Source organism: Perna viridis, chromosome 3 (assembly GCF_037379345.1).
Source record: "Perna viridis isolate PV_CMFRI_1.1 ecotype Kerala chromosome 3, ASM3737934v1, whole genome shotgun sequence".
In the NCBI taxonomy this organism is placed as follows: domain Eukaryota; kingdom Metazoa; phylum Mollusca; class Bivalvia; order Mytilida; family Mytilidae; genus Perna; species Perna viridis.
The window spans coordinates 34,491,565-34,505,384 of record NC_142447.1 but is presented as its reverse complement, the minus strand read 5'-3'; the positions used below and the strand labels follow the sequence as shown (position 1 = coordinate 34,505,384).

Sequence of the window (13,820 nt, the reverse complement as noted above, 5' to 3'; positions counted from 1 at the left end):
TTGAGCCCATAGAAGATCACATAGAGGTAAAAACCGATTCTTGTCGATTTACGAGTGGATGTAAATTCCCTCCGCCTTATTTAGCACAGTAATGTCACATCCTCCAGTCTTACTATGATATAGCAGCCTTTGTTTCAGTCTTACCTTGCACATTTTTAAAGGAGAGGGAAGATAAACTGTATATTTTAAAGCCCAAGTATATTCAAATTGCTTATTACATTTTGGATATTTAAGTAAGTAGATACATGTTCACGTAAAAACGAAAGTAAAGTAAAAAGAGGGGAAAATTAATACAGTTCATGTTTAATCTCTTTTAGGATTCAGCGTCCGGAGCTGTTTTCTGATTAGACCGCCCACCGATAGTGAGCGGCCAAATCAGAAAACAGCTCCTGACGCTGAATCCCAAAAGGGATAATTTATTCATGTTTATGTTCATCTGGTGCATTCACCTTGGGACTAATAAAACAATATTTAATTCTAGATTTATCCATGACCAGGCATTCGACAACATCATTGCCCACATTGTCGAACAATACAAAGTATAATGTGACATTTCAATCTGTTTTCCTTGAATCATATAAACTGATAACTTCTTGTAATAATTATGTGATATATAAAGAAAATGTATTTCATTCAGTGCGTAAAAGACATATAGTTAAAGATCAATTATGTAGTGTTATATCAGTTTATTGTTATCTAACTTGTTAAAAATATATTATCAATTGTCTTATCCCTTGTGTTTTATTGTTGTATTGATAAAATAATGGAACGATAATATGGACATTTTACAAAGTATGGAGTAAATGAACATGAGAGTAACCCTAACTGCAATAAAAATTAATTCCTCATCAGTAACACTAGGACCCAAAGCATAGCAAACTAATAATATTCAAAATATTTAAAATACTACATAAAAACAATCAAATAACCAAATAAACAGTCATGAGGATGAAAGTACATGTACTTATTTTACCAAGAAAAATTACTTCAGGGAAATATAAGACCTATAATGCTTTATATATTATAAACAAACACAGACAGGTATTCGATTGACACAGACAGGTATTGGATTGACACCTTATATTGACATGACAATCAAAGTATATGTATAATTAACAAATACACAGAAGCCATTAATTAATTAGCCAAACAAATAATTATGAAAAAGGTTAGGTTTTCAAAGAAAATCAACAATACAAGTAATTAACAAATATAAAGAAGCCATTAACATGCCAAACAAAGGTATATATTTTTTTATGAAAATCAACAATACTTGTACAAAATTAATATACAAGTATTGTTAACAATACATGTATACATGTATTGTGATCGCCAAGTACAGGAGATCCCACTAATTTGCATATCATCAAGCATCAAATTTGTTGGCAAATAAACAACTAAATAAACTATTGTCATTGACAACTTCATGATTAAATTCCCAATTTTCAAAACTTAATATCTCCATTATTTTATATTCAATTTTGGTCCTGTAAAATATTTCATGTACATAAAATAATTCAAATCACAGGTACATTGTAAGTGTTGACATCACCAAGAACTCTCCTTTAATTAATAAGGTTAACAACAAAATTACCAAACACTAATCCGATTCATAATCATGTTAAGTCCATAGTAAATCGGCAAAATAGATATTACACCACTGGAGCAGCTGGTACTGCAATGGTGTTGACTTGGTACAGTCATTTCAAATGAAATGGTTAAATAAATCTAGGTTTTACAGCATGCTAATCTCCCTCTTCCATTGCAGCCTGAACATACCAGTGGTGATTTGAAAGCATTTGCTACTCTTGTCATAATCAGTGATCAGCAATCACATCAGCACAAAGAACAATTTCCAAAAAAAGATTCATTACTCATTATTTTAGATGAAACTGTGTATATTTTTAACCAAGAACTGATATCTATAAAAGAATTTGGTAAGAGACCTTTTACATGTAAGATGGCTGACCCTGATTCAGGTATCTGTTACTCAGATATTGATGGCGATCAAGGAAATCAAAGTAGTTAATAGGGAATCAATGAAACACCATATGTATGTAGGAGATGAAGAGATATTGTTGCCCAAGTAAGGAAAATTTATGATATAAAAAATAAAGTCATCATTTTTATCATAAATCTTGGTGCTGAGATGACCACTGTTGTCAAATTCGATATGTAGGTCCCAAAAAGTTTCAGAACAAGCTGTTTCTGTAGTCTCCTTTATCTCGCGCTCTAGTGAATATATTGCTTTTTTGTAACCATATACTTGAAGAAGAGTTGTTGATGGACAATACATCATCAATATATCTGTATGTAAAGTTAAAGAATTTAGCATTTTTAAAATTTTTATTCTTGATTAGATTTTGAAGAAATTCAGTCTCGTGTGTATATAAAAACAAATCGACTAGGAGAGGAGCATATTGCCTATTGGAATGCCAATTTGTTGAAAAATGATATCTGTTGACTAATAGAATTATTACAATTAACATAATGTATGGAATATAAGAAAAATATAATCATTGACAGTCTGTGTATAGCTTCATATTGAATTCGGATAATTTCAAATCAACATGAATTCTAATGTTCCTACATTAGGCTTAGCAAATATGAAAGTGATTCTTCCTACATTCTGTCTGCCATGTTGGATCCAAGATTCAGACTGCATTGGTATCAATAGTAATTTTGACACTATTTTCTCATTGCTCAAAGACAAAAGTTATGGGCATGACTGATCACACCAATGAATTAAGTTCACCTCTAAAATTAAGAAAGCAGCACACTTCTAGCACTGTATATGAAGTCGACAAATATACCTCTGAGGCATGTGATGCCGTTGACAATGATCCTTTTATGTACTGGAAAGTGAATGAACAGAGGCTCCCAACCCTTTCAAAGTTAGCAATGAGTTAATTGTGTACCCAAGTATCTTCTGCTTCTGTTGAAAGATTTTTTTTCTATCGCAGGAATGGTGTTTAGAGATGTTCTCTTTCTGACGTGACATTTCATGACCTTATGATAATCAGATGAAAGGATGACATTTGAAATTTCACTAAGTTATAAAGGGGTAAATTCACTAACACTAGTTTCAGGCCTACTATTTGCCGAAGTTTCAACATACTATTTGAAATTTTCTATTTGCTTAATTTAAAGCTGAAATACTATCTGAATACTATTACACAGGAAATACAAGCTATTGTGTTATAATTTAGTCACAGGGAGGGCACAAAACCTGCTTCTACACAGTTTTTTAATTCAAAAATATAGAATGCAAGCTATGAACAACAAAATCTTTTGTAAGGAGTTGTGATGGTACTGAAGGCTGCTTTTGTGTAAATATCAAAGAATTGAACAAATTTTATATTTTCTTCATAAAAATGTCTCATGTAATAAGTAATTTTTACACAATTATGCTAAATTTTCTAATTTGGCTTTATTTTCATCTATAGTTTTGAAGGAACATATGCATGAACAGCAATGAAACTTTAACTTTTTAACAAAGGCACATTTTCTTCTAGTGAATTATGCAATTTACACTTTAGGTTTTTGGGCTAATTTTGTTATTTTCTGAACTTACTTCTTTCATTGTAGGTGAATACTTGAGTACCGTACACTTAAAGATGATGGGGGATGAAAAGTGTTCCATTTGTGATTGTAAGGCACTAGTAAACCATGATGGACTCATGGTATGTGAAGAATGTGGCACAGTCCAAAGTGAAGACATGATTACTTCAGAGTTCCAGGATGCTGTAGGGTACCAAAGTGCCAGTGATCACAAACAAATTATGAAAGATAAAGAAAAATATATACGACCACATTCAAGTTCAAGGGATTCAGATGGTCTTACTCTACCACTGGCCAAGATTAAACTATATAGCAAGATTTTCAGCTTTGCACCTGACATGGTTCAACGAGTAGAAAAAATGTATACTGAGATTTTCCATGATCCAGACATCCTGCATACTATGATAAATTCCAAGGAAAATTTGGCTCTTGCCTGCTTATTTATTGAAGGACGTAGAACTCAAAGAATTTTTTCTTGGAAAGAATTTTGTAATATAACAAGACTAAGTGTAATAGACTTGAATAAAGCTGTAAAGATTGTTAAGACTAAATTTTGTATACCATTAGATACTTTGACTTATACTGAAATAGTAGCTAACATTGCAAGGAAGCATAATATACAAAAGGAAGTCATAGTAGCAACACTGGAAATTCTAGCAATATGTGATAAAGCTTGGTTAGTTACTGGTCGAAACCCTCAGAGACTTGTTTGGGCTTCCATCTACATTGCCTCTAGATCACTATTAATAGAAAAGTACCGTAATACTAATTTATTTGATTTTTTAAAGCAATTTGATGGAGACTCTGGTACAACAAGTACCCTTAAGATACGACTGGATGAAATCCTTAAAGTTCTAAAAGATATTGGAGAAACATTGCCATGGGCTCTAAACAAAAAGAAAAAAGATTTTGTGTATCATAATTTAGCAGACATTTTGAAACACAGCAAACTTGTATTTATGGAGAGAACCATAAAACTTAAAAATAAAATGGCGACTGAGCCAAATGATGTGAACAGTGAGGAGTGTCAGAAACGAAAACCAGAAGCTTTTGATGTATCACAGCCACCAGCCATGAAATACAGAAAAAAATCCCCAAGCATTGAAAATGAAGAACCAATCAATAAATATTCATATTGTGACTCTGAAGATTTAGGCTCAGATATCGAAAAAGAACTTGACTCTCTAATTCGATCTCCAATAGAAGTCGAGGAAATATGCGCAGCTCGACAACAAATCCTCAAAGATCATCGAAATGGAACTTGAAAATACATGAAGTGATTTTATTGCTTTTCCATTAAATATGTATTGCTCACATGTGAAATATCTTGTATATGTAGTACACGCATCATAGTGGAATCCAGACATGTTGAAAAGGGAGGAATGCCAGATGACGTTCCTCAGAAATAGGGGGATGCTAGAACATTATTTGCCATTTTTTGTTAATTTAACACATGAAAATGACAAATTTTCTAATGAAAACCTCCTGCGCACCCCGTCTGGATCCCCTGTGTATTTTCATGAAAATTGAAAATCTTGCATTTTTGCTGTTTTCATTAGTTAAGACATCTTTAGAAACATTGATTTTCACATACATGTGCAAGATTGAACTTTATACAATTAATGACTGGGGCATGAATCAATTAATAATGAGTGGAAGAAAGTTTAATTTTGTATGTCTTCAAAATGTCTTGAATGTGTAGTTGTATAGAAAATAGACGAGGACATTCAACTTCATCACTTTTTTAACCATAGACTGGTTACTTATTGATTATTGAACATACTCATTTGAAAAAAAAACATTAATGGCAAATATGTGGAAAAAGAATGAGTCTCTGTTAATTATTTGAATTGTAATAGGACAGTTTTTGTGATTTTTATACAAATGTGACCATTTTTGCTTCTTATTGGATGATGGTATAAAGTTGCCTTCCATGGACATTTGATATTTATGCTGCTACAGCTGGGTTTCGTATAAAAAAAGTAAAAGGTTTTAATTGATTTTTAGGTAATAGTCTTAAGGCACCAATATCAAGGAGATAAAAATTAGTATTTTATAAACTTACTATCAAATGGTTGTTTAATAGTCGATTTTCATATATTTTTTTTTTTAAACTTACGGTAACTGCATGGTATAGTTCATGTTTGTATAAGGATAAATACCTAGTCTTCTGTAATTTGCTTGATTTAGTCAACAAGGGGCTCCTTTTTTTGGTCTACCGGTATTTAGTTGCAGAACAATGTATTAGCAAATGGATCTGTATGAAATTTATATACAAGATTCTTTGAAGCAAATATAAGGTTCTGAATTATTTGGAGGTTGTGGCTTCATCAACATTAGAATAAGGAGCCAAAGAGCAATCTACAAAACCTGTATTATGTTATTTTAACACAGTGGATAACTCAATTTCACATGGCATAAATGGTCTAAAAGTTGTCGAGTGACTCCTTATTAGAATAATTTGCTTTGAAAGATAACAAAATTAGGGGATTTTTTGCAGTTTATAGACAATATCATGAAAAGTGTAACAGGTAGAAAAACCTTTTAACTGATGAAATGATTCGTATGATTAGGCCTACATATGTCTCCATTGGGTCAAAGTTCTCAAATGACTCCTTGTTAGAGTTATTCATTGCCCTTGAAATAGGATTATTTCTGCAGTTTTCGGTCAATATCTTGAAAGCTATAATAGTGGATGAAATATTCTTCATAAGTTGTCAGACAACTCCTTGTTAGAGTAATTATCCTTAAAAGGCTTAAAACGAACCAGGTTAGCGATTCAGGCTCCTGGAAGCTTCTTGTTATAGGACCTCAAAGAATTTGTGATCATATAGTGGTATGGCCCTGTCTTGTCATAGTCATCCTTGTTGTCTGTAAACACTTAGTTTACTTGCATTTACTTGGACATTAGTTGTTTTTTTAATAACAAGGTTCCAAACCACAAAATGAAGGGTGGTGTTGATTTTGGGGGTTATAGCAATCGTTTTATATTTAGGGGCCAAACACAAGTTTTCAAGACTATATAACTCCAGCTAAAGCATATGGATGTTGATGATATTGTTTCTCACTATTCTATACAACAATGGCCAGACTGGGATTGATTTAAGGGGTTAAGACTTTTATACCGCAAGGTACCATGCCAAATAGAAGAAGCCTATTATTTATTTTGGAGGTTGTGACTTGTCCCGATTAGGAATTGGGGACCAGAAACGAGCATTTTCATTATGTCCAAGCAGTAAAAGGAACTCTTAAATATTGCCCCACAACGTCCCATAACACAAAAGGAAGCCAGGGATTTATTTTTGGGTTGTGGCCTAAACTGTTTAGGAATGAGGGACCAAATAGGGGACAAACAACAAGCATGTTGATGATGTTCAAACAATAAATTGAGTAAATGTGAAGGGATCAATCAGTCACACCACAAAAGGAAGGCTGGGATTGATTTTGAGATTTGTAACAACCGTTTAAGAATAAAGGACCAGAAACAAGAATTATAAAGTCTGGACAATAAGTTGGGTACATATTTTAATTGATAGCTTTCTCCGTTTGAAATTGTTTTACAATATGCCAACCCACAAAGGGGTAGCTGGAATTTATCTTGGAAATTGTGTCTTGAATTTAACTTTAAGGAGTGAGGGACCAAAAAAAGGACCCGATACAAGCATTTTCCTGATGTACAAATTATAACTTGAGTAAAAATGAATAGACTCCTTTGAAATTGTAGCATAGGGTGCCGTGCCCCGCCTCAAAAAGGAGGGCTGGGGTTGAGTTTAGGGAATGTGCTTACTTAGGAATAAGGGGCCACTTCGTTTAGGTGTAATATCCTGTGTCAAATATTTTAGCGCAATCAGAATTCAGAGCTGCACCCTGTAAAGCATTTTATCGACAAATTTCTTTCAAACTTTGGCGAACGGTTCGAAGCAATATGCTATAAGTTTAATTAAAATCCATTGAATGAAGAATGAATGGAATTAAACAACTTAAAAACTTGAGAAAAAAACTATTACAAGATGATATTGAATGACAAAAAGACGGGCAAGGCATATTTTGTTCGTAGAAGACAGAACATTTTGATGTGATTTAATGTTTCACAAAGTTTACATTAAACATAAGTAAGAACTCCGCCAACTATCGGTGGGAGCCCTATAGTAATCAGCTTTTTCCGTCCGTCCGTCACAAAATTGTGACCTCTCTTTATTGCTAAAATACCTTCTGAGATCGGCGATAAAATTTAGTTAAATTTTGGTACCCCTCCGCACCCCGATCTATTTGTGACCACTATTCCTGTCCGCTCTCTGACTTTTGGAGTTGGCATGATTATTTACAACTACTAGAAAGTTTGTCCACACAATAAAGAAAACCATACATCAAAAGACATTGTGGATAAAGACTTAGTTGTACCCTCGTCCAAGTCATCATTATTAGTGTCCATTTTGAAACTTTTATTATTATCGGGAGTTCAACAAACAAAAAACAAAGCTTCAAATATAAATAAAGATTAAAGACGAGTGTTCTAATGTTCCCAACGGCTTTTTAAGAAAATTTATTTTAAGACAAGAAGGCTTAAGAACGCTTACAATGTCGCACAGATGAAAATAAGTAATACTTGCTAAGTCTCACTAACATTGTCAGTCAGTCCCTTTTTATAACTTGTCCGCGAAATATTTGACGATAGTATCCTTTTGTATAAATCCTATGAAAATACTTAATGCAAGAGTGCTTACAATGTCGTTCAATGACAATAAGCGGGATTTTCGGAGTTCAAAGGGCAGTGACTCGGTTTGCTACTTGCTTCGAACTTTCCTGGCCACCTGCTGTATAAATTTCACGAAAACTAAGAAGAATGAAGGCGTAAGAGCGTTTGCAATGTTGTATGGATGGAAATACTAGTAGGCAAGGTTGCCCAAGATGGTCGGTCAACTCCTTGTTTCGAACTTACCTGAGCTATCGCATGGTGGCAGCATTTAGTGTTATAAGGCAACAACTCTTAAAAGGAGTCATTTGACAACTTTCATCCCTATAGGCTTTTGTAGGCCTTATAATAAGAATCATTTCAGCAATTAAAAGAATTTGGCTAAATCTAACGGTTTTGGAGATGTATGCGAAAAACCACTGTTTGACCCCCATGTTCTATTTTAGTAGCTTCTGGAACAAGGTTATGTTGCTACAAGATTGAAGTCATCACTACAAAAGTTTTATAGTCGTCATCTTGAACTCGTGAGCAATACGGTGTATCCTAATCCCTTTTAGGATTCGGCGCTGCAGATATTTTTTGGTGGTCAAAACAAATATCTCCAGTGCCGAATCCCAAAAGGGATTACGGTGTATCCATCTTCGCCATAAAAACTGATGTGTTCAACGTGTCATAGTTTCCCTTCCTTCTTTCGTCTACCCCGGACTTGATATTTATGAGCAACTCAGTGGGTGTTTTTAGAAAAGCAGAGAACGCTTACCCTACCTGTGCACCTGGTCCATGCTCCCAGTTTTTAGTGGAGTACGAGTTGCTCATTTGCTTTTGTTACTTTGTACGTATTATTGTCTTTCTTGTACATGTCTGGTCTTTGTCCCTGGATTACATTCTTTTGATTACCGCTAGAATCTTGGTTCCCTTGATTACTCTTAGTAACGGTGGCCATGTTTCTTGAGAGATCTAATCCCACATCAATTCTATGCAGAATACCCAAAGGAAAAGCCGTCAATTCTACACTTATTGTCTAAGCATACATTTGTGACTTAGTGGGGGCATTATTTGAAGAGTAGATCTTAATTTGCTATGCAGCAATAATAGAATGTTGTTGAACTGAATAATTGCCAGAATCCTTTTTACTGGTTATAAGAGGTATTGGGAGCGCCGTCTACATCATGGAGTGAAAACGTAAACGAAAGTGCTCCGGTAAAAATTACGAAAATCTGAAGATTTTTTGTGTAGTATACATTAATTACACATAATTAACGTTATTTGTGAGTAGTGAGACGAAAGTGGAAGCTGTATGGGTATCGATGTTTGCCAGTGGAGGGCTAGAATCGGTCTTTTCACCCACCCGATGAGTAAAGTCAAATGTCCCGCCATTTTGTCAGTACGCACGAACAATCTATTTTTGACCATGAGACTTACTTTACTATTTAGTGTGGTATTATTACTTTGTGGGGAAAGGGGAACAACTCCAGTGATATTGGACAAAGATTACTCGAAATAAAAACACAGATGATGTCGATTTCACAGGGGTTAAATGACGTTAAAACTGAAATGTCCAGTGTTAAAAACAGTGTTGAACAACTAAATCAAAAGCTTGATAATAACATTGAGAAACTAGAACATGAAAACAAATCGCTGAAGTTACGGGTTTCAAACTTAGAAAGTCAAGTTGAAAAGTTTGAAGCTATTCACCGTAAAAACAATTTGATTTTTATCGGTATAGACGACAATATTACAAATGACAACAATGAACCAGGTTCGACCGTAAATACACAAAACTCTGATGGAACCAAAGAATCGTGGTCTGATTGTGAACGTAAAATTCGAAAATTTACATGTACCGTATTAAATATGGGCACAGATTTTGCTGATGGAGTGAAAATTGAAAATGTGTATCGTATCCAAGGTTCAGGAAAAAACCGGCCTATGATTGTGAATTTTTTGTCCAACTACGACCGTAATATTATTTTGATGCAAGCAAAGAAGTGTCTCCGTATCGGTGATAAATTCCTTGTTAATGAAGATTTCTCTCCAAAAGTTAAAACTGCTAGAAAAAATCTTAGTCCGTTTCTATTAGAAGCAAGAGAAAGAGGATGCAAAGTTTCCATGCGATATGATAAGCTTATGATAGACAGCAAGCTGTACACTTATGATGACGAATCTAATGGACTGAAGGAGCTTCCAAAAAGATAGGAAACAGGTCAAGGCCCACGGTTGTGTACATATGTTCATGATTCTAGTTTTTTTGTTACTGAACCCTGTATAAATGTTATTAATATTGTTTCATGGAATATTGAGAGTTTAAAGACAAAGCTTTATAGAGATCGTAACTCAAGTGACCAAATACTTGTGTCACATGATATTATTTGCTTTATAGAAACATTCCAAAAGTTTGAAGGTGAATTTATAACTGTTTTCCCTGAATTTGAATGTTTCGAAAATTTTCGCAATGTAGATAATCAGACATATGGTAAAGCTTCAGGTGGTTTACTTGTGCTGGTAAAGAAGTCACTTTTAAAATATGTAAAAATCAAACAAATACTTAAAAAATATTCAGACATGATTATTTTACATTGTCAAATGGGAAAAAATGATGTTATTTTTCTATTTTTGTACATCCCACCTGAAAACTCAATTTTTTATAATTACCAAAATACAGATAATGGTATAACTATTATTGAAGATGTATTATTTGAAATTCATACTATGTATGGTGATATAGAAATTGTTTTAGCTGGTGTCTTTAGCCCTCGAACAGCAGAAATATTTGAATTTGCATCTGAAGAGAATGACAATTATAATCCTGGTCTTCAATATATTTTTGGTAATGGTATAAACGAAGAATCAAACATGCCCAAACGTAAAAACAAAGACAAAATTGTGAACACTTTTGGTAAATCTTTAATTGATTTATGTAGTATGTATGATTTGTGTGTTATATAAGGTTGAAATAATGGTGATATAGATGGCAACTATACTTATGTTTATTCAAATGGAGCTAGTACAATAGACTATATTATAACTAGCAATAGTTTGTTCAAAAGAGTCACAAATATGTCAGTTTTAAATTGTGATTTATCTAAGCATTTTCCTATATCTTGTGCTTTAAAACTTTTTTGTAATGAAAGCATGAAAACATGCACAGAGTACACAGATGAGTTGATAAGATTCAGATGGAATGTAAATAAAAGCCAATTTTGTAAGGAGCTTTATGATGATACTGAATCTGCAGAAGCAGTTTCAAATCTATTAGATTTACTTGATGTAGATGTAAATGAGAGTGTCAATTGTTTAACAAGTCTTTTGCAAAACATTTGTAAAAAAGCTGGTTTGTTATGTATTAACAAAGGTGGTGAAAAGATGTGTAATCAGCCTGATTGGTTTGATAAAGAATGTCAAGACTTAAAGATTAGAAAATGTAAACTTCTAAATGATTTTACGGCTACTTCTGGTAAAAAGATATTATCTGAGTACATAGAAACAAAACAACATTTTCAAAAATTATGTGATGTAAAACAAAAAGATAAAAAACAACACAAGAAAGAAGAAATTATTAGTGCAGCTTCTAGTAATGCCCCGTGCAGGTCCGGGTGTTAAAAGAATAGGCCTGCAGCAGCGCTAAGCTTGTCGTAAAAGGCGACTAAATAGTGCTCAGAAACCTAGCCGGGGGCTAAGCGCTCTGCCCACAGAGCAACTGGGATGTGTGCCCCAGGCGGTGGAATAGGGTACCCCTGGCGTGTTACATGCTGGGGTTGTCAGGATATAATACGGAAAACCTGACCGCAAATCATAGTGGTGCACCGTGTTGGGAAAGATGCCACGTTCCTCGCACGTAAAAGAACCCTGCTGTGGTATTCGATAGGAGTAGGAACTTTTGCGCTCCGCCACAGGAGGCTAAATTGCCCGACCTTACCCATCCCCCCCCTTTTCCAGTGGCAATCAAAATTTGTCGACCCTATTATCCTTGTGTCCCATCCTTTTTTTCATTTCATGTTCATTTAATCATCCATTTCATGTTCATCGTCTGAATATAGCTGAAATATTGCTGCTCGGACGTTAAACCCCAACAAACAAACAAACAAACAAACAAACAAACAAATCTAGTAATGATGCATGTAAATTTTGGAAACTTGTAAAGTTATATGTAAATTTTCAAGGTAAATCTGAAACTGATATTTCTTGTGTTGAGTGGAAACAATATTTTAATGATCTGTTAAATCCAAATACTACAGAGAAAGATATTGATTTTTCAGACTCTGTAAATTTTTTTGTGAACAATCATGACAATAATTGTCAATTATGTGACGAAGAGTTATCTTTCTTAGACAATGACATTACTGAAGATGAAATTATACGTGAATTAAAAAAGCTGAAAAACAATAAGTCACCTGGTGATGATGGTATACCTGGCGAATTGTACAAGTGTTTGTCTACTAGAATGTTATCTGTACTTTTAAAATTGTTTAATAAAATTTTACAAACTGGTGACTTCCCAGAAAGCTGGGTCACTGCTATTATAATTCCTTTATATAAAAAGGGTGATAAAAATGATTGTGGAAATTACAGAGGTATTTCTTTACTATGTGTCTTAAGTAAAATATTTATGGGTGTAATAACCAAACGTCTTACATTATGGTCAGAATTAAATGAAAATATTGTTGAAGAACAAGCAGGTTTTCGAAGTGGCTATTCCACTATTGATAATATATTTATTCTTACAAGTGTTATCATGAAATATTTATCAAAAAGAGAGGTGTATTGTACTGTGCTTTTATAGACTTTTCCAAAGCGTTCGATTGTATTAATAGATCAAAACTGTTTTATTTATTGATAAATAAGAATTTACATGGAAATATGATAAGACTTTTACAAAATATATATAGAACTGTTAAAGCAAGGGTTTAAGCAATAGTTTCAGTTGTAATACTGGTGTGAGGCAAGGTTGTGTTTTGAGCCCTTGGCTGTTTGCGATGTACATTAATGAACTCGCTAGTGAGATGGAGTCTAATGGTGGTAATGGAATATTTATTCATAAAGACTTTCATGATTTAATGTTGTTACTCTTTGCAGACGACCTTGTGCTTATAGCCGATACGTGTATTGATCTCCAGAGACGTTTGAACTGTCTAGCATCATATTGTGATAAATGGAACATGACTATAAACATGGACAAGCCTAATATAGTTGCATTTAAAAATGGAGGTGTTCTGTCGAAAAATGAAAAGTGGTATTATAAAGATGAACTTCTCAAAGTTGTAAGCTATTATAAATACCTCGGAATCGTCTCAAATGGACCGTTTGCTGTAGAACTTTAACTAACCAATGTGAGAAGGCTTCAAATATTATTAAACATTGCTTATGTAAGCTTAATTGTAAAGATATGAACATTGGATTTAAACTGTTTGATTCTATGGCTGCCCCAATATTATACTATGGTGCAGAAATATGGGGTTTGGACAAAGTAAATGACATTGAAGCAGTACAGAATAAATTCTGTAAATGGTTATTAGGAATTGGTATGAAAACGAACAATAATATTGCTAGAGGTGAATGTGGTCGTTAC

General features: G+C 33.7%; 2 protein-coding genes across 3 annotated transcripts; both read left to right on the top strand.

Annotated features, from left to right (window-relative positions):
* The first annotated feature begins 35 nt into the window (after positions 1-35).
* On the top strand, positions 36-4,877 carry LOC148621992 (transcription factor IIIB 50 kDa subunit-like). 2 transcript variants are annotated; one of them, XM_088571435.1, is made up of 3 exons: positions 36-233; positions 2,964-3,064; positions 3,589-4,877. In XM_088571435.1, exon 3 carries the CDS (start codon positions 3,618-3,620, stop codon positions 4,824-4,826), a length of 1,209 nt encoding a protein of 402 aa, XP_088427561.1. In that variant the 5' UTR covers positions 36-233; positions 2,964-3,064; positions 3,589-3,617; the 3' UTR covers positions 4,827-4,877. The 2 variants fall into 2 exon arrangements, with proteins under 2 accessions (XP_088427561.1, XP_088427562.1); XM_088571436.1 differs by lacking the exon at positions 2,964-3,064.
* A 4,892-nt stretch (positions 4,878-9,769) lies between these two features.
* LOC148621991 (uncharacterized) lies at positions 9,770-10,450 on the top strand. Its single transcript, XM_088574104.1, has one exon. It carries the CDS (start codon positions 9,770-9,772, stop codon positions 10,448-10,450), a length of 681 nt encoding a protein of 226 aa, XP_088430230.1.
* The last annotated feature ends 3,370 nt before the right edge of the window (positions 10,451-13,820 follow it).

Coding starts and splice junctions, on each gene's coding strand:
- LOC148621992 (XM_088571436.1), top strand. CDS start 3,618: ATGATGGGGGATGAAAAGTGTTCCATTTGTGATTGTAAGGCACTAGTA.
- LOC148621991 (XM_088574104.1), top strand. CDS start 9,770: ATGTCGATTTCACAGGGGTTAAATGACGTTAAAACTGAAATGTCCAGT.